The sequence below is a fragment of the Phaethon aethereus genome, assembly GCF_964289735.1.
Source record: "Phaethon aethereus genome assembly, chromosome: 1".
NCBI classification, from domain to species: domain Eukaryota; kingdom Metazoa; phylum Chordata; class Aves; order Phaethontiformes; family Phaethontidae; genus Phaethon; species Phaethon aethereus.
The window spans coordinates 80,523,253-80,543,896 of record NC_138575.1 but is presented as its reverse complement, the minus strand read 5'-3'; the positions used below and the strand labels follow the sequence as shown (position 1 = coordinate 80,543,896).

General features: G+C 44.6%; 1 protein-coding gene across 1 annotated transcript in view; it reads left to right on the top strand.

The window, feature by feature from the left end:
- Positions 1-5,735: 5,735 nt before the first annotated feature.
- Positions 5,736-20,644, top strand: part of LOC309408878 (protein mono-ADP-ribosyltransferase PARP12-like) — a gene marked incomplete at its 3' end in the record, with an annotated part of 28,323 nt that continues 13,414 nt past the window's right edge. Inside the window, exons 1-6 of the mRNA XM_082004861.1 lie at positions 5,736-6,821; positions 9,643-9,775; positions 15,255-15,504; positions 15,613-15,753; positions 16,116-16,184; positions 17,961-18,062. Coding sequence (XP_081860987.1) covers positions 5,983-6,821; positions 9,643-9,775; positions 15,255-15,504; positions 15,613-15,753; positions 16,116-16,184; positions 17,961-18,062 — 1,534 coding nt within the window. The 5' untranslated portion in view covers positions 5,736-5,982. The remainder of the gene's footprint in view (positions 6,822-9,642; positions 9,776-15,254; positions 15,505-15,612; positions 15,754-16,115; positions 16,185-17,960; positions 18,063-20,644) is intronic.

The following is a 20,644-nucleotide window of genomic DNA, read 5'->3' as shown; positions in this document are numbered from 1 at the left end:
CTCTACGACTACCTGAAAGGAGGTTGTAGTGAAGCGGGTGTTGGTCTCTTCTCCCAAGTAACTAATGATAGAACGAGAAGAAATGGCCTCAAGTTGTGCCAGGGGAGGTTTAGATTGGATATTAGGAAAAATTTCTTTACTGAGAGGGTGGTCAAACATTGGAACAGGCTGCCCAGGGAGGTGGTACCATGTGGTACCAACACATCACTTGGAAGTGTTCAAAAAACATGTAGATGTGGCATTTTGGGACACGGTTTAGTGGGCATGGTGGTGTTGGGTTGATGGTTGGACTTGATGATCATAAAGGTCTTTTCCAACCTTAATGATTCTATCATTCTATGACCATTTTGCTAATGAAGAAAATGAAGAGCAGAGACTTGCTATAGGAGTCCATACTCCGTGGAGTTAAACTGGACAGGATTGTCTGTCCCAGGACAGTCACGGGACCTGTGTCCTGGGAACGCTGGTCTTCATTGGTAATATAGGGCATTTCTGCTGTTTCTTCTGGTGCTTTCACATACACATATTTTCATTCATGCTGCACTCATATCAATCTGTGTATTTCTGTTTAAAATTCCATCACTGGTACAGCTTTTACACACAATCATAGCCAGCCTTATGCACAGAGTTTATTTTCCTCTGTAGAGAAGTATCTTCTCAGAAGAAAAAAATCTGCTAGGAATACATTCATGTTATGAGGTAAAACATCAGACTGCCATTCTGGTTTTAAAGGAAAGTCATTTCACCAGCACAGATTTAAAACCCACAGAAACAAAAGCCTCTACAATAAGCTCTGGAAGCTAAAACCAGTGAAATTGTTTCTGGTAGAGGAAAACATCTCATGCCAGAGGCAATAGCCTGAGAGGCGAGGTTGCTGCAGCTCCCTGTCGCCAGGTCCAGCTAGTAGCAAGACTGAAAATATATTCCCAGCAGGCACACGCCCATAGGGGACATGCATACACCACATGCACACACACCACACAAATCACAGACACTCAGAGCGCTCATTTGAGCACAGACAGCACCATCAGCCTCACCCTGTTCCCCTCTCCGGCTGAGAAGGACGGACGTCCAGTAGTGAGAATATATATATATATATGTACAAGGTGGATCCCTCCAGCAACTGGACTCAGACACTCAGTCTGCCCCTGGATCCCAGTCTCCCCAGTTGCTGGCACCTGGACATACAAGCCCACAAGGTGTAGCCCTACTCCAGTTGCCAATACAGACCATCACACACACACACAGCTGGCCAGGACCTTCAAGGTCCCATAGCCGACCCCTTTGTGCTCTCGTCCCTAGAGACAAACAGGTCCCCTCATATCCAGAGCTGGTCCCTAGAGATCCACTCGCCTCCAGCTCCCAGGCCACTTCACCTGCGCACCAGCTGGTCCATCATACACTCACTTACACATCCGCACTCACTCCAGTTGCTGGCTACCCCTTTATTTTCCCACCCTTGTTCCTCCCCTAAACATCTTGTAATAATCTCATAATCTCTTGTGTGATCTCAGACTGCTTTTCCCCTGCATCTCAACCCTTTTCCATCCTGCTCCTTTTCCTTCCCCCTTGGACAGGTGCCTGAGAGGGCTGTCCCTGCCCAGCCAGCCCCTCACCCCGACCCACTCCAGCAAGGGACCTGCACAGGGTCACAGTTACGATTTACAGTGAAGCCAGTGTCAGCCCAGCCCAGTCCCCGTGCTGGGGACAAACCCGGTCTGAACTGATTGCAGTTCTCGGGTGTGCATGGGGCAGGCACGTCAGATGAGAAGACAGCTCCCACCTCCCACCAGATGAGCTTTTATGACATAACCAAACAGTTTCCACGGAACAAAAAACTCAAAATGCTTTTTAAATCCTCAGGCAAATGTATATGCAGCCGTAAGCTGATCAGGCAGACAGTACATAACTGGGGAGGGTTGTGTGAGAAATGGGGGAGGGACAAGAAAGCAAAGGTCCCAGCATATTCTGCAAAATGCTATTTGAAACAGTGTGGGGAAACCAGAACAAGAATAATAGTTGGTTGCATGGGAGAGAATAACTCTAAGGTGAGCCACAGCTGAGACCTGAAAAAGGGGTCTCAAGAAGTAGAATGGGGCTGACAATAAGAGAAACTGAACTAGTCATGTGCTGGAAAAGAAGGGAAGTCGGTTTGGCAGCGTCATTCCCAGGGCGTTTCTACGTACTTTAGCCATCCCCAGAGGGCCAGAACTGCCGATGTAGTCAGAGCTACCAGGCAAGCCAGGCTGCGCAGGCTATTTAGAGCAAGAATAGCCTCTTCTTCACACACAGCAGAGCGGTTCTGCAGGATTGAGTGTTCACACTGCAGATACATCAAGCAAGGCAAAATTTTGTTCAAAATCCAGCTGCCTCCAGTTAAGCTGCAGAAGTTGTGTTTCGGTATGCACTCATTTTGCTCAGTTCTCCCAATTTTATTCACATTCATTCAATTTATTCAACTTCATTCACCCTGTCAAACCCTGCACTCACAAGCACCAAGGTGCGTGCACCCAACAGGCCTGGCCAGGACCCATGCTGTGTGCAGAGCAAGGGAAGATGGGCACCAACTACCACACCCTTATGGCATCTCTTGAATTATTTTTCACTGGCAGTGGCAAACTGCCTCAGACGGGTCTTTTATGCCCAAGAGGGTATGAAAGCTCGTGGGACCCAGCAGTTACTGTGGTGGCATCCTTGCACTTCACAATCTGACTACATCTGCCTCCGCACACTTAAGGCAACTTGCTTGCCTATTTTCTGTGTTTCTTCATTTTGATTTTCCAAGGCTATGGTCTGCTTCCAGCTGGACCAACAGGAAAAGAAATGGCATTTGTCATGTGTTGTATCTTCCTGCCATGTCCAGCTGTCAGACTGTAGGGCCTTTTGCAGGCAAGTTGTCTATGCTACATTCAGAGCACAGGTCTCCCTGGCTTGAGAGAAACAACGTATTTCTCAATTTTACTGCCTTAACCTGTGCCTTTGGTTATCAGAATGGGCTGTTCTTTCAATCTTTGTTCTGCTGTTTCTTCTGGTACTTACACACACCCATTTCCTTTCATATTTCACTCATACCAATCAATATTTCAGTTTCAAGTCTCTGAAAACTGATTCAGCTTACTAAGGAGTCAGGTGAATACCAAAGCTACAGCAAACAAGGATATATTACAGCTGGAAGCAGTGGACAGCAGAAAGAAAAATGTGCAGGGATTGCACTTTTCGCAGTGCCAAGATGTTACATCAACGCAGACACTTTTTCAGTGGTTTCTAGCTTTAAGCAAATGGCTTGGAATCACTCACTGCCCTGTGAAAAGAATACCGATTTGGGACTCCTCAATACAGTGATCCCTTCTGCCTCACCAGGTTGTGTTGTTTCACACAAAAAGGTTCTGTTTGAAGTTGGTAAGGAAGTTGAGTATTTGGGGCATTTTTATTTGCAAAACATTATACCAACAAAGAGAATAAATCCAGTAACGTTTCTTTGTTTGCTTACACTCGGGACTGATCCAAAACCCTTCTGTGGAGTAATTGCTGAGGGGTACTTTGGAAATTTACCCTCTAAGAACAGCCTTGAAACCAGGTGGAACATAGCACTCATGTACAACGGGTCTGTGCCATGGAGACTCCCTGAACAGCCTTGGATGTTGGCAACATCAGGGGCGCCTGGTGTGCTGACTCTGGGAGAGATTGCATGGAGGGTGGAGCGGAGTGGAGACCTCGCGGCCACGCTCTGTGAACAGGGGAGTTTAGGGATGCACAGCATGTACATTGATAAGCTGCGCTTACAATGTCCTGGGCCAAAGACCTGTCAACTTTGATGAAGTGCTGTACTTAGAGTGAACTTTGCTAATTATAATATCATTATAATACTAAAACGCACACCCCTCTCAAAAGCTACCACCCCCCCAAGGTGCGACCCCTCCTCAATGAGTGTGCGCACTGAATTTTTCCTAGTCTGTACCTTTAAACGCGAAGCGAGAGAATTCTGCACCAATCCTGATAAAGGTATGTATGACTAGAGTCACTCAAGCTCCACCTGCGAAGTAAAACACTATAAAATAATGTTTTAAGAGCTGGATGTTAGGGAAGGTACCATCATCATGTACCACTCTAACTTCTGGGATCAGTCGACGGGCTGAGCCTCTCTTCCCCCCCATCGGGACGCCGTTGGGTAAGATTCGAACCCTTGGTCATACCAAGTGCCTTCCCGGGAAACTTAGAAATCTCTATATAGAGTCACTTTACATCTTTTAACGCGTTTATAGCCAAGTAGTGTCCCTCGTAGTTTTAGCATTTGCACGTGCTTTATAGGTAGTGAATTTATCACCGGCAATCCAAAGAACCTGTATATCTGTTGCTTCAATAAATCGCACTATTGATTGACTCAGCCGTGTGTTCAATAAATCGCACTATTGATTGACTCAGCCGTGTGTGGTCCCTGAACGCGACCGTACCTCTGAGTGCGGCCGTGTGAGTTCAGGAGGTGTCCGGCTGAGCAGGTAGTGTGATGTTAGTAGTGCATCCGGACCCGTGATAGTCCAACAAAGGTGTTGGGCGCGACCGGACTACTAACGCTGACTTTGGGCATCACTCAGAACCTAAGCTCAGCCGCCCCCAGTCCCTCTGATATCTGAGGATCGACTGGAAAGCAAGGGGGTTTAGTTTCTGCCAAATTGCTCTGCCTTTTAACGCAACACCTTCTCAAGTGTATTTAAGTGTAGAATAGAACACACTTGCCAAGATTGTATTTGCAGCTTCTTTCTGCTTGCAGTACTTCACTTTCCTGCTCAGTGCTGTTAACACTGTGCTAACAAAGTATCTAGTAGAGCTTCCCTGCCCACATAGTTCAGATTTCTGAGTGGATTAATGCACAAATGCATATTTTCACTGGAAATGGATGAAAAACTGAAGACAAATAAAAATAAGCAAATGACTGAAAGGTTTGCCTGATTCATTATTATTATCTACTTTTGGAGTTGGCAATAACATTGCTGACGCGCTGTGTGAATTTTTTTCTACCTTATCAGTCAGTCTTGAAACTTGAGTATGGATCTGAGTTTTATCATCCTCGACAACCTGCTGACAACCTGAGAATGCGCACATGCATGCCTAGAACATAAACCAGCCCAGAACTATCAATTTACCTTTTTAAAGCTAGAACTCCTCCTTCTACCTCTCCTTTTCTATTGATTTCTTGAAATTAGTTCATTTGTTCAAGTATAATAGCAAGAAGGCAAATATGGGAAAATCTGCCCAATGAAAAGATCTTGGTATCTCCCCTTCAAGAAAGAAAGCAAGCGAAACAACAGACTGTATCATCTTGGTCCCATTACTCAAGGTGATTCTCTTTCTATGACCTGAACAGCTATCGCTTGTACTGCAACGGTGTAGTTTCATGTGCTTTTCAGATTAGGCAGTAGCACCAGGAAACACAGCCTGGCATTCGCTTTGCTTTCGAGGTTAACTTCCTGGTCCAGAGGGAGCAGGTGATACTTCTCTGTTTCTTAAGCTCGCACTGCTGAACAGTTTGAATACATGAACTCATCTCCAACGGATTTAATGCTCAGCCCTCTCCCCCTCTTTCCGACTCAGTGTTCGCCGTGCTTCTCCCCAGTCCCGCAGACCCTCCCAAGCCCTGCTGAAGCAGGAACCAGTCGCTTCACACCGCCTGCCAGGACACCTGCTGCTGCAGCCAGCCTGGATCCACAGCTGACTGCCAGTCTGGAAGAAAGAAAAGTAATGTCATTGCTACATAAACACTAGAATTATTTGGGTATGCTAAGTTTTTCTCTTACGTTATAGGAGCTTAATGCTCCGTATAGAGCTTAATGCTCTGTACTACATTTGTGCTAGTGTTATGCGTAGGTAGAGAGAGCAGAAGTCAGAAGGGAGGCGAGGGAATCCTTCAGTGGACGCAGGTGTTCTGTGCTGCACACACGCTCTGAGAAGGACTAGCTGGGATCCATACTTGATACATAGGGACAGATGGCAATACTACATACAGAATTTCATCCAGGCGGCAGCTCATCACCAAATCCAAACATCAGAAACAGCAAAGAATCCGGTAAAAAGAAAAAGAAAAAGAAAAAGAAAAAGAAAAAGAAAAAGAAAAAGAAAAAGAAAAAGAAAAAGAAAAAGAAAAAGAAAAAGAAAAAGAAAAAGAAAAAGAAAAAGAAAAAGAAAAAGAAAAAGAAAAAGAAAAAGAAAAAGAAAAAGAAAAAGAAAAAGAAAAAGAAAAAGAAAAAGAAAAAAACCCCGCGGCCCTTTCAACTACTGCTTCTCTCACGAGTGCTCTCCCCGGTGGTTTTCGGCCGAGGAAGCTTCCAGGCTCCCCTTGCGGGGCTGGGCGCCGGCTTCCCGCCTCGCCCCTTAGTGCTGCCTCAGCCGCGGGCCCCGCCCGCCGCCGAGCCCGCCCGCCGCCGAGCCCGCCCGCCGCCTTCGGTTTCGATTCCTCCCCAGCGCGGCCGGGCGGTGGCCGCCGAGTCCCGCCCCGCTGCCAGTCTTTCCCCTGCGGAGGCGAAGCGGGGAACGATGAGCGACCCGGCGGTGTGCTGCTTCCTCACCAAGACCCTGTGCGCCCAGGGCGGGCGGCTGGGGCTGCCGGAGCTCCAGCAGCACATCGGTCTCTCGGCGCAGCAGCTGGAGGACACGCTGTCAGCGGCCGGTCCCCAGCGGTTCCTGGTGCTGCGGGACGGCGGCGACGGCGCCGCCGAGGTCCTGGCTGTGTCGGCCGTGCGGCTCTGCGTCCGCAAGGAGTGCCGGGGCTGCGAGCGGCTGCACCTCTGCAAGCTCCACCTCATGGGCAAGTGCAACCTGGGGCCCAGGTGAGCAGCGCCGGGGGGCGCGGGCAGCCGTTGGCGCCGGCCGCCCTCGCGGAGGGACCGGGGGGCGCCCCCCCCTCCCCTCACACCCCTCCCGAACCCCGGCGGCTTCTCCCTGGAAACGGCCGCCGTCGGGAGCGGCCCGGGGGGGGCTGCCTGCGGCCGCTCCCGTCCCTCGGCCGCGGCTGCCGGCCCGCTCTGCCGGCGGTGCGGCCGCTGCCCCGGCCCCTTCAGCCCCGGCCCCTTCAGCCCCGGCTCCCTACAGGGGGAGAGGCCCTGTCTGCCACCGGGTACAGCCCCGTACCTGGCGTTTCTCGCTCGCGAAGAACCCGTTTGCTGTTCTGGCTGGTTTGGTGAAAGCCCAAAGTGACCGCCGTAGGCTCCAGTTTTCTGAAGGCTGTTGGTTTTTTTTTTGTTTAAAGCAGCTTGCTTGCCAACCCGCCCCTCGGCCCCTGGCACCTGGATGAAATAGTTTACAAATGTTCCTCCAGTAATAAAAAAGCAAAGCGCTAGCATGCTGTCTGGTCTTAATCTAGAAAGTTACGGATGCTTAATGTTGCTCTAAGTCACTGCTCAGCTTGCAGCCACTTCTGTGAGAGGTGGCGTTTGGTTTCCTACGTACATCAGTCCCTGGACATTTTCTGGACGGTCGGAGGACTTGCAGGAAGGATAGGCCTGGCAGCCTCTCTGGGCACAGGCTGGGCAAAGGTGGTGCCTAGCTTAAAAAGATAATGACAAAAGAAACGAAAACAAATGCAGAAATGGAAACCAGAAGCGTTTCAGTGGCAGTCAGTGGGAACAGTGAACTCTGATGGAAGAATTTGCAGTTTAAGCCCCCAGGCCACAGGTCTTGTGCTGTCACAGTGTTAGTAATATGTTGATATCACACCAGATTCGTCATCTTCTGCCCCAGCAAAATAGCTGGCTCTGCGCTGAGATCTGAAGAGCGTGGAGGGGAAATGCCATGTCTATCTCAGAATGGTACTAGCGAAGTATTAGGGTGCTAAGATTTCATCACTGTTTCTCGCTTTGCTGACAGCACGATAAGCTTTCATGCGATTCACTGTTAAAATACCTTCAAGTGCATGTAAGGCATGTGTGCTGGATGACTCTGTGTGAACTAAAATGTGCAATGAGGTGATTCCCTTTGTAATGATAAACCATCCTGTCCTTTCAATAGCACTAAGTATTTAAAATCACCTTGCTATGCATTAATAGAATGAAGAGTATGCCTTTTGTGGGAGGGAGGTTGCATTAAAATCAGGGGACAGAAATACTGCTAGGAGGACCACAACAGAGTATTTTTTAACTGATAAGGTACAATCTAGCCTTGCTTCCACATCCTGCATTCTCTTTGTTTTAGAATCTCTGGAAAGAAAAATGTCTATGCAAGTTACTGGGGTCTTCCTATTTAGGGGAATCACAATTTTAGTCCAGTTAAATCTATTTTTAACTTGTGTCTGGCAAGTAACTTTTCACTGCTTTTTTTTCTAAATGTGTTATTAAACTTAGCTGATTAGTTATCACTGTATTTGTGGACTGTTTCAACCTTTGACTTTAGAAATATGTACTCAAGTGATGTAGATCACTGTGTGACTGGTGGAATCTGAAGTTAACTATGGAGGAACGCTGGTGATGGCTCCCACCTGCAATACTCTGTAGCTCACCTACCTTAATAGCCATTAATCGAGTGTCTGCAGAATCTAGTGTCCTTAGAAGATTGCTTCTCAGGACCAAAGATGACACACTTCTGCCCTTCAGACTTCGCATTCTTGTTTATTTGCTTACAAAGCAATGTGTCCAGCAGGTAGTGGGGGTCAGGGGTGAAATGTCTGTAGAAGGGTCTGCAGAGAAGGGTTGGATCAGACACAGCACGAGGTAAAAAAGCTTTCATGATGAGCATTTCAGGAGTTAACTACAGGCTAAAACGGTAAAGGGAACAGAGATATAAATCTGATAGATTAAGAGGTACTTTTATTGGTTGAGAATGTCTAGTCTTGAGGCTGTATCAAATCATGCTTTTGAAGAGCAAGATGTAAGGATGCTGTATTTTACTGCATTGAATTAATGCACAGGTTGACCATGTTTTTCCTCTATTATTGATTTGCAGTATCTTTTCAAATAGATGCAAAAAATTTGCAATAGAGCTCTCTTTCTAATTCATACTCACTTCAGACATTTCTCTTGGGTTAGTAAGTGGCACCAGTATCTTGGTTATTGTCATTGAATTGCTGCTTTATCCAAAACTCAGAGGTTAATGAATTTTCTTGGGGGCTTTTTGGTGGTTGTTTGTTTGGGTTTTTTTAACTTCTCAGCCAGCAAAGATAATAAATTGTGTTGTTTTCAGCTTCATTATCTCTGTTTTGTGCACTCAGACTCTTGTATCTTTCTTTACATTCCATCCCTGGGACAACAACCTTTTATGTTCACAAAATCAAGGATGTTGCAACTTCTGCTGTTGTTGATGTATTCCTCTAAAATTAGCTTTCCCCTTTCCCTCCAGCTGTTCAGGTCATGTGACTTGACTTGCCTATTACTGGAGGGGAAGAAAGTGTGAGGTAGACAGACTTGGCTTCAAATCTGTACTGCTAGATTTCTCAAAAGTGCTCTGGACGCATCGATGTTTAAAATGAGGATGATAACGCTACTGTGTTTCACAGAGTTATTATGCTGTTTGGTCCATTCTCTAGCTAATTACAGAGACTTTTGCCAAACTACTTTTCTCTCCATGGTTTTTCCTCAAGCTGCACATTATCTGAGGTTCTTCTTTAAATCAAGTTGACTGAAGAAGTAAACATTGATATCTCTGTGTATTTTCTTGCAGATCTTGTAAGTACTCACATGACATCATCAATGCTGAGAACAAAAAAGTTCTAAAGATCCATGAGTTGTCTGGCCTTGATGAGAATGAGCTGCGAGTCCTGCTTCTCCTGAGTGACCCTTTCCTCCTCCCTGATGTGAGTTGTACTCATTTGTTAAGAGAAGCTTTTGTTAATTAGGAATGGAAGAGGGCAAGAGAATGTGGAGTTCTGATCTGAATTTCAAACTGTTAAGATATGTAACAGTAATATTAAGATTAGTCTGAATGAAGTATGAATGGGAATGGCTGTGTGTGAAAGCACCAGAAGAAAACTATAGAGCCAGAGTTCTGAAAGTGCCATGTACTTAGAACCCCCCAAAAAAATAACAGCAGTAAAACTGTTAAACACTGAGGAGCGTATTGCTTACATAAATACCAGAAGGTTTGCACCCAGATAAGGCCATGTCATCTATGACTTGTCAGCAGAAGACCTGCCATCTGACAGCAGGAAGCGGACAGCAAGGCTTACAGCCTGTTTTGTGTGCTATTCCTGTTATCCCAACAGGATAGCCATAAGGTTATTCAAAACAAGCAAACAAAAAAAGTCAGCAACTTCACCAGAGATTAACAGATGGTGAGGTAAGCAAGACAGAGGTGAAAGATCGCAGTAATTTTACATGTTTAGAGGATAAAAGGCCTGAGCAAAACCCAGTTTGTTGGCTTTTCTCCAAGAGATGATGGAGACTAGGAAGCAAGGGCCCCTTTCCTTTTCCAGCCTGCGTAGGCCTGCACCTTTTGGTGCTTGAGGGTGTAGGGGAGAGAGAAAAATCTATGAGAAAATGACCAAAATGACTGTAGTCGGTTTTGTTTAAAATCTGCCCCTTCCAAAGTGCACTGAGGTTTTGTACACTAATTTTCTACAAAGCAACCTTTGTCCGATTTGTATGCAAGTCATTGATTTTGTTAAATTTGGCTGAACAATCCATTCTGGTTCTGCATGTGTGTATAAGGGCAAAGATATCTTTAAGGTATGGCTGTTTAAAGCCAAGAATATCCTGTTCTGACTACAGCTGTTCCTGGTTATGAAATTACTAGAGTACTGCCTGCTACCCTTGTCTTTTGGAGGTTATAATCTCCACAGATCTATTGGCATAACAGTTCTATTGTTTTCTTATTCCCTGCTGTGACAGTGCTGGGCTGTGACAAAACAGATTTTTTTTTTTTTTTTTGGTAGTGTTTTAAAATACGTTGTGCTGGCAGATTCAAAGGAGCACGGTGGTGATGAGCAAGGAGGATTAATAATATCTTTGTCCCACTCAGCTGCATCTAAAACTTAAGTGTTTCTTGTTTAATTACTCCCAATAATGAGCAGGTAGTAGCAACCATCATTGATTGGTATTACTCTTAAGCTCCTATCTATATCTCTTCTCTTCAGGCCTCGCCACTGGCAAGCATCATTAATTACCTCTAATTGAGCACCTTAACTCCTATTATGGAGTAAAACAACAGAAACAACAGAAAACAGAGATCAGTGCAGGCTATTCATAAACCTGAGAGCTGAGGAGGGTGGTGTGAAAGCCGACTTGGCTGTTTCTTGCTTAGGAATGCTGACTGGCTCTGTGTGTGCTGACAAATGGCATGTATGAAGCTCTCAAGTAAAGGGAAGCTTTGGTCTTCTGTGACCTGAAGTGGGGTGCAGGGTAAGGAAAACACAACAGCACCCCAAAATCAGGGGGTTTTACATTTTCCCTCACGTTCTCTCTGGCTCTCCTTTTTTTTTTTTTTATTTCTTGTCAAATGCAAGGGGCAGTGTGCTTTCTTGATGTGGCTAAATAGTGGATTCCCTATTTAGCTGAGGCAGCACTTTGTTCTAGTTTTGTAGTTTATTCTGGTGGTTCCATGTAAAAATTTCATCTTGTGCACTAACATCATCTTTTAATGCATCTTCTTTTAGATGCTCTACAAAATCACTCTCCACTGGATTTAGTGTCTTTAAATCTCTGGGAGCTTCACGTTGTAACTTAAGTGGCTGGTATCTCTGCTACCCTAAAGTGGTATTTTCTGTAATGGATGCTTTATAGAAAATGTTTGTATTTTTAGTACTCTCTCGGCTTTTACCTGATTCTGTATTTTAGTTGCTTTTTTTTCCTGCTCTCTTGAGCCAGAAGATGCAAGCACGAAAGCAGTTCCTGTGCTCTGACCCCCAAAACCAATGTCTGACATAAGTCTTATGGGTTTTTTTGGTAGTTTTTAAACCAGCTTCAGGCTGCATGACAAACTGCTCTCTGCTTCTGGTTTTGAATAGCAGTATTTCTGGAGAAGAAAGTTTCTAAAAAAGAGAGGATACTGAAGTTAAGGGGGAAGGATTGGGTTGGAGAAAGACCTATTAAGGAAGCAGTGATTTTAAGTTTTTCTAGAAACATTCAGAGAATTATGTTACTCCTTTGAACCAAGGGACTACTGTATAAGTTTATATCACAGCCCTTAGTTTGTGCTTGATTGTCTGTCTCTGGTGGATGTTGGACTAACTGCTTGTTTCCAGCTCAGTAACTTGAATAGTTATATCTACTTGGAAGGGTGGAAAAACAAATTACATGGTTAAAGCCTTAACTTATTTTTCTCATTTAGGAAGGCACTCAGATGAGGCATGTACATTGCAGATGAAGGTAACACTCTGAGTGGTATCAGACCCCCAAAATAGAGCAACATTCTTCAACTAAGAAAGACTATCCCTTGGTAGTAGTGTAAGGTTTGAGTTCTTTAGTGACTGAAGTTGCAGAGCATTTCCCACAAGACTGTTATTATCTAGCACTTGCATATGTTCTTGATACATAGATCTCAGAGTGCTCTGTAGATGATATGCCTTTCTGCATTCTCCTTAGACAAAGTTGGGGAAAATGTAGAAGAGAAAAATGAAGCGACTTACCAAAATTCTGGAGTAGGTGAATAATTGCTGTGCATTGGCAGGTGCTGGTACTTTTGGATCTCACTAAGGAAGGCATGTGGTGCTTAAGATAAATATCTGGTTACTACTAAAGGTTCTAATGAGAAGAAATCTTATGTGTCCCTTCTGATGTTATGGGAACCTATGACAATACAGCATCAGACAGACCTCTCTGGTAGGACCATGGCCTGCTGTGCAGACTTCCCATCCACAGTGAGGTTCAACATCCTTGCTGTTCTTAACATGTTTATAGTACTTTTCTAAAAAAAAAACCCCACAAAAAAACCCCCCCAAAACCCCAAAGCTATTCGTCTCCCAAAGCTATGCATCTCTATAGGAACAAGCTCTTACAAACATACGGGTTGTATTGTTAAAGGCAGTCCATGCTAATGGTATGGTATGTGCTCTCATTATGTGGCTGTCACTAATGATAACGTATGGGCCTCTGCAGCCAAGGCCTACAAGTAAACTGCCTAGATTTGCTAGAAGTCAGTATCTCCTTATTATAATGTCTTCCACAGTCACCTGCTAAATTAGCTGAAAATAGGTCAAAACTTCATTTTCCAAAATTTATTTTCCCAGTACAAGAGAGTGATGGAGCTACTGGAAGAAGTGTTCAGCAAAGCGTCACTAAGATGATGAAAGGACTGGAGGATCTCTCACATGAGGACAGGCTGAGAGAGCTGGGTCTGTTTAGCTCAGAGAAGTGAAGGTTCAGGGGGATCTCATCAATGTTCACAAACACCTGAAGGGGAGGATGTAAAGAGGACCAGAGGTGATGGGCACAAACTTAAACACAGGAGGTTCCCTGTAAACATCAGGAAATGTTTTTTTACTGTGGGAGTGACTGAGCACTGGCAACAGGTTGCTCAGAGAGGTTGTGGAATCTCTGCTCCCTTGGGGATATTCAAAAGCCGTCTGGACATGGTCCTGGGCTATCAGCTGTAGGTGGCCCTGCAGGGGAATCTCTGCTCTGGCAGCTGGAGCACCTTCTCCTCTTCCTTCTCACTTTGGTGTCTGCAAGGCTGTTTCTTGCACTTTCCCCACTGCCCCCTTGCTACTATGCAATGTTTTGCCCTTTCCTAAATGTTTTTTCCCAGAGGTGCCACCAGCTTGGCTGATGGGCTCAGCTGTGTCCTGCAGTGGGTCTGCTGCAACCAGTTGTGTCTGGGATAGGGCAGCCCTTGGCTTCTTCTTACAGCGGGCAACCCTGCTGCCAGCACCTTGCCATGGGCACCCAACAGATTGTAACACCGCTGAAAGCATTTTTTGATGCATCTAAGCTTAAATATATAAACAGCAGCTGTAATGGCAAAGGAGTAAATGGAAAGTTGTGATATAGTTGCACAAACAGGGTATGTGAAAACATGTAGGAGTAAAATCTGCAAGATATCTAGTAAAACTAAAATCCTGCAGAGCAGGCAGGGTATGTGATGGAAGCAGAATAATTCAGTAGAACAAGCAAAACCAGAACAAGTCCAGATCTCAAAAATAAGATGTCAAAAGCAAATGAGAGCCTTCTTTGGGGTATTGGGCGTAGAAAAGCATGAAGCGTTGACAATGGCAGAGGGAAGATGGGGAAGAAAGAAGACAACCCCCTTTGGTCTCTGTTTCCCTCAGAGGCTAAGAACCATTGACAGTAACCATCAGTGGTCACTGAAATTACATCAGTTCTCTGTCTTTGTATGCTCCCACCTAATTTAGAGGAACTTTTCGAAGGCTAATTGTGCTGTACGTGTTACTGGCTGATGGCGATGAGGAACTCGCCTTTGGCGATGAGGAACTCGCCTTTGGCGATGGGTATTGTTAATGAGTACGAATCCAGTAAAGAGTTGTTTTGCAGTTGAAACTGGCCTGACTTTTCAGTCTTTTAAACATTTATCCCAGCAATCTCCAATTCCCTAGCTGATACATAAATCTATATCTATTCAGTTGCAACACAGCATAGAAACTGTCTCTCTTGCGTGAAACGGGGATTGGGAGGAGATCTGTGACAGTTCTGGTGTGATGTTGGGGCTGCCTCCCAGATGTCCTCACAGCAGCTTTCTTGTTGCAGGCTGCTTCTCTGTGCTGCAGGAGTAGAAGTGTTGCTGTGGTGCTTGGTGGGCAATATGAAGGAGTTTTTGGTGTGTGATTTGTTCCCTGGGGCCAATTCCCTGCATATATCTTTTTTGGTGAGCAAGGGAATCAAGTAGTGCATTGCTTTTTACATATGTACTCTAACCCCAAAGCATTCTTCTCATAATTTTTAGATGCCCAAATCTTCAAGCTTTACAAATAGGAAACGCAGTATACATGTTTTTATGGAGACGCTTGGTCTTTGTTATGGCTTTGTTGTTTGTATTTGCCTTTTTTTTTTTTTTTTACTAGCACAACTACAAAACAGTCAGTTATGCAACTGTCTTGCTTAGGAATGCCAAAAATGAATGCTTGTTGGGTAGGGGTTTCTTTTTGTTGGAAAAAAACCCCCACCTCTGCACAACTTCAAAACTGAAAATGCATGAGTCAGCTGCAAATACCTGCCCTTCCATGCAAGAAATCTGACTGGATTAAAGAAGTCACAATGAACACATGCCTTTTAGTCACCATTTTTCTGCTGTTAAAGCTGCATGCCTATAGAACAACAACAAAAAAAATATTGATTTTAATGTGCTTTTGCATTTCATACTGTATCTATCTTCCTCACTTCTAGGTCTGCCCATTTTACAACCGAAAGGATGGTACCTGCAGCCAGCAAAACTGCAACAAGCTTCATATTTGTCGACACTTTCTGCAAGGGGAATGTAGATTTCTTTCTTGCAAGAGGTCGCATAACCTGTTGGATACCCATGCATTGGGAGTGTTGGAAACTGGAGGCATTGATGTGACCATGGCTTCAAACATCCAGACTATATATGATCACAAGCATGTGGAATTCAACAAGGAGCTGAAGAAGGGCAAAAGTAAGTTGTAAGAAACATGGGGTTTAAGTAGGATTGAGTTTGATAGAGGTAGAAGCTGTTCTTGCTTTACCTCACAGCTAACCCCCATTGTCCTTTCTGTGCTTTCAGTACCCAACTACAAACCAAGAGAAAATTTACTGAAAAAACCAGCAGTTACAAGGAGTAAAGAACTGAGGATACCTTTGAAAACAGTGGACTCCACACTGCATGTGCCACCTTTACATTTACCTTCAGAAGGTAAATATCTAGGTAAGTACCAACTCCTTCCATGTGTAATCAGGTTTCCTATTTCCCCTCTTACAACATGTACATATTTTTTCCCTTCTGCCATTGATCTGCTTCAGGAATGGAGTAAGTCATGACTGAGTCATGTGGGAGGGAGAGCTGCATTACTGTTGCCTAAAATACTGCATGCAAAATTGCTATGAAGTGGCTGCCGATAACTGACTAGCTGGGATTTGTAACTGTTACTGCTGATCCGTTGTATCAGCAGTTGGGTGCCGGTGGAAAACCGTATGAGTGATGGATATAATCCTCAGCACAAATTGGGATATTGCCAGCCAGCTGAGGTTCTGGTCCAGCAGTGCTGTTCATTCAGTCTTCTCATGTAGGTGCCAGCAGCGATGTAACTGGTCAGAGTACACACCGCTTGCCAACAGCAGCTGGAGGTAAAGACAAAGGTATGGATTATTTCTAACCCTCCATTCTTGAGATCAGTGGTTCTCATTGAGATTTGGTTTCACACAGCCCTACAACTCCCTGTGGTAGTCGGAGTGCAGCATATGTGCTTACCCTACTGTATGCTGAAAGCCCTAGTACCGGACGGCCTGTGGAGGAGTGTTCAGATTTCTGCCCAGGCATTGTGCAGCACAATGGGGAGTAGTCTGAGATTGATCTCTGTACAGTTCTGGACACATTGCTTCCTTCCTGGGAAGGAGACAGAGTTGTATCTGTGCGTGTGATATCTTTCCTCACCTTCTATCCAGGGAATAGATACAGCTGTGTCAGTAGAGTGGTTGTCTTGATATACCTACTAGTGAGCGAATAGGAACTCGTAAACCTCCTGTCCTCCTGGGCAGAAGGGCCTTGGCTTTAAAACCTGTCAGAGTCCAATACTCTCTGAACAGGTTCTTTTAGATATTCCACGCATGGAGGATGTAGTGTTTAATATCAAATTTACTTATTTGAAGATAGTTGATGTTACACGGGTGTTGTGTGTTAACCCCCGTGGGCAGCTAGGCACCACGCAGCCACTTGCTCACTTCTCCCTGACCCCCAGTGGGACAGGGGAAGAGGAAAGAAAGAATAAAAGCAAGAAAACTTCAGGGTCAAGATGGGGGGGAAGGAGGAGAAGCGAAGGGTAAGTGGAAGAAGAAAGAAGAAAACAAAGCAAAGCAAGTGATGCGAAGACAATCACCACCTCCCATGGATAGACTGATGCCCAGCCAGTTCCTGAGCAAAAGACAGCTAACCCTCTTAAAAGTTCCTCTTTTCCCTTTTATTGCTGAGCATAATGGTATATGGTATGGAATATTTCTTTGGTTAGTTTGGGTCCTCTGCCCAGTTGTGTCCCCCCCAACCTCTTGTGCACACCCCAGTCTATTCATTAGCGGGGCAGAGTGAGAAACAGAGAAGGCCTTGGTGCTGTGCAAATACTGTTCAGCAAAAGCTAGGGTATCACTGTGTTATCAGCATTGTTTTGGTCAAAAATCTAAAACACAGCATCGTATGAGCTGCTGTGAAGAAAATGAACTCTATCCTAGCCAGACCCAGTACAATGAGATTTCTGATGTAGTAGAGTGATGCAAAATACACTGAAAACAAAATAATAAATGTTAAGTTACACTGACCAAAATATAGCAATTGCAGTACACAATTCAATCACAATACCAGTGTGATTCCCATTACTGGTCTCTATAATATGCTCACCATCACAACTCTGAGTGTCCCCAGGAAGGTATACATGGGTTGAAGCCAGCTCAAGCCCATTGCTCTCTTCCAAATTAATTTGTTAGTTGTTTAGTTTTTATACTCCTGTGTTGGGCTGAGCCCCATATTCGCTCCCCCCATGCTGGTCTGGCTAACTTGTGGAGAAACTTTTATACCGCCAGTTATCTACAACAAAGGCCACCCTCTGGTCCCCTTTGTGTTGAGACAAAGTCAGCTTCTTTGCAATCACGGTGGCCAGTCACAGCCTGTGTTACTCTCTGAGCTTCATGACATCACCCTTGGCTGTCTCCACTGAGTCTTCTTCCATTGTAGGGGTTTATTGGTCAGTCACAAAGCCCTAACTCATGCAGTGGGTTGTACAGGGGATAGTCAGATCCTGAAAGTGCTTGATTTGGCGACTGTAGTCATCTCCTTGTTATTCCTGGGATGAAATACCAAATGCAATGTCTTTATCTTAGAGTTGCATTCTGGAGGGAGAACAAGGACTGAAATGTTCTTTCCTGTAGATAAAAAAGGCGATTCCTCTGCTAAAGCTTTGAAGGATAACAAAGAAGATAAGTGTGATGAGATATGCGTGTTCTATGTCTGGAAGTACTGCAAGCATAAAGGTAAGCTTTATAGAAAGTAATGTTGTCTTCGGAGAGCAGCATCTGCAGAGGCAATCCCCACTCAGTGGCTTGGACTAGTGGTACCATATGGAGTGACAGTGGCGATTGTGCCTTCTCACTCATTCCCTTTGTTTCCAAGTCACTAATACTGTCAGAATTACAAACATAAGCAGAGGAAAGTCAAGTGGATACACTTAAACCCTTTCTCCTCTAGATGATCCATCTATGGTGTATTTCAACCCTGTTGATGGGGGCAGGCTTTGGGTCTGTTTCTGTGGCAAAAACCTTTCCAGTGTTAAATGTTACACTTCTGTAACTATTAGATCAGTTTAAGAGCCAGCCTTATGCTGTCATCATTGACAACTGGTAATGATATGTCATCCTTCATTCCTGTTGTATCCTGTGTACATCAGATAATAGCTATATTCTGCCCCATTAAGTCCTTTAAAAAGTGATCCGAGGTGTTACAACATCTTAAGAAAACACAGTAGTTGCATTGGCTAAGCTAAAGATAAATCTAGTCCATTGTCTATCTGGCAGTGGCCAATAACAGGGGTCTGGGGGAAAATAAAAGTATAAACAGTTGTATTCTGGGGCTGCCCCTGAACGGTCACCTAACGCCCAGGTTAGGCTCTTCCTTGGTTATGAGGAGGTACCACGAGCTTTTCTTTCAGTGAACTTGTCCAGTCACTTTCTAAAGGACTAATCCTTTTTCTGACCTCCTGGTCTTGTTAAAAGATCCACTTAAATTAGATCAGACTATGTTTGCTTTTGCTTAGGATGTGGACAGTAAGTTGCCTGATAACTGTTTGGTCTGAGATGTTTGTGTATTCTGGTAAAGATGCAGTTCTTCTGTCAGAAGCTCCTTTTCTGAGAGGCAGATGAGCAAGTTACTTTAGGGCTTGATAATACCTCTTCTTAACCATTGCTTTGGAGAGAGACAGTACTTTAAAAAAATAAATTGTCTCTTTTAATGGGTATTTTATGGATCATAGAAATTAAATCTGGCCAAGAGAGCCCAAGTGTTTTTTTTTCTACAGCCTTTCAGGTTAATTTAAGCACAGTGCTTTCAGGACAGGGTGCACTCCAGCCCTGTTAACAAAAAGAAGGAAGAAAGGAGTGAATGACACTGTTGTCTTCATAAATGGGGTTAGCTTCTTCTGTATGTTCTGTGGTCAGATACATCAGGGGTCAGGAATCAGGAATGGTGTCTCTGTCTGTGCAGCAGCTACTCCAGCCTTGTATCGCATTTCTCAGCTTCTCTGCTTCTTTAGGTCCAGGCTTGATGCTTAAGTTTATGAACTTTTGGACCTGCATAATGTGAATAGTCTACCCATGTGCTAGCTGTGGAGGTCAGGCTCAAAGCAGCTATTCTGTGACCACCAAACAGCTAAACTGAAATAACGGTTGGAGAGTTAGTGTGCTTTGTGTTGCCATGTTTGGCTCAAAAGTTGTAAATAAGAGGTTTGGTCCATACTCGGATGTGGAGTGTACATCAACTTCCCCCAGCAGGGAGGCCTGGAGGTCAGCTTCTGCCTGTATCCAGCAGCATGCACGTATGCAGGGGTGTTAAGTAGGTCTGAACTTAAACATGCAGACCTAAATGCATTGAAAACATAGATGATTTTGATTCAAAGGAACCGACTCACAGATGGACTGTAAGTCAAAGCACCTTTATTTTCACTAGTGGGGAGAGTATAGGGTCCACACCCTACAAAATGCACCTCTGCTGAGGTAGAATTTCAGTCAGCTTATATAGCAATCTTATCAAATATTCCATACATCCTGAGGTTAATCTCTGTTAAGCAAGCGGTCTGGTTACAAAACTTTAGTGTTCTATTCTGTCTGTTGTAACTAGTTTTGTAGTTTCCTAGATAGTAAGGCATACGTGCCTAAAGGCAGCTGTCTTGGTATATATCATACCCCTGCAGAGGGGTAGGCCCCTGTCAAGTTAGAACATCTGGTTAAAACAAGAACTCGCAGTATTTGCTAACTCATACTTATGCTAAGAGCAGCCTGTTGTGTCAAACAAACCTTTAAGCCATATTTAATTTCATTCCTTAATTCAATTTAAAAAAAAAAAAGTCTTCCTCTTCCTGTGTGAAGGGTATATAGCACTGCTACAGGTCTTGCACATGAGGCGGTTAAAAGTTGCTGCTTCTCATTCTCTGAGAAGTGAAACAAGTTCTAACAGTGCCTAGCAGTCTTGTTAATAGGATGGTGTGCTACCTGTTTGGGAGTGAGCGTAGGGTCCCTCTTGGGGGCTGTTCTGTGGAGTATTGCAGTCCTTTATGCTGCCTCATTCATTGGGCAGGGCCTAATAAATCTTTCAGGACTTGGTAATCACCCCATAAGCTCTAAGGGAAAGAGAGAACCAAATACATCAGAGTGCTTATGTGGTGTGTAGGCTAGACTTTTTACAGCTGAGAAACACGGTGGTGTGACACATAGACACACACTTGCTATCTGTGGCACTGCTCTCCCAGCTGCCAATGTTGCGTCTCAGCAAAGGGAAGGTTGTGGTTTCTTTGAAATGTATTTGGCAGTATGAGAGCTTATGTTGCTTTTCTAGATAAGACTGG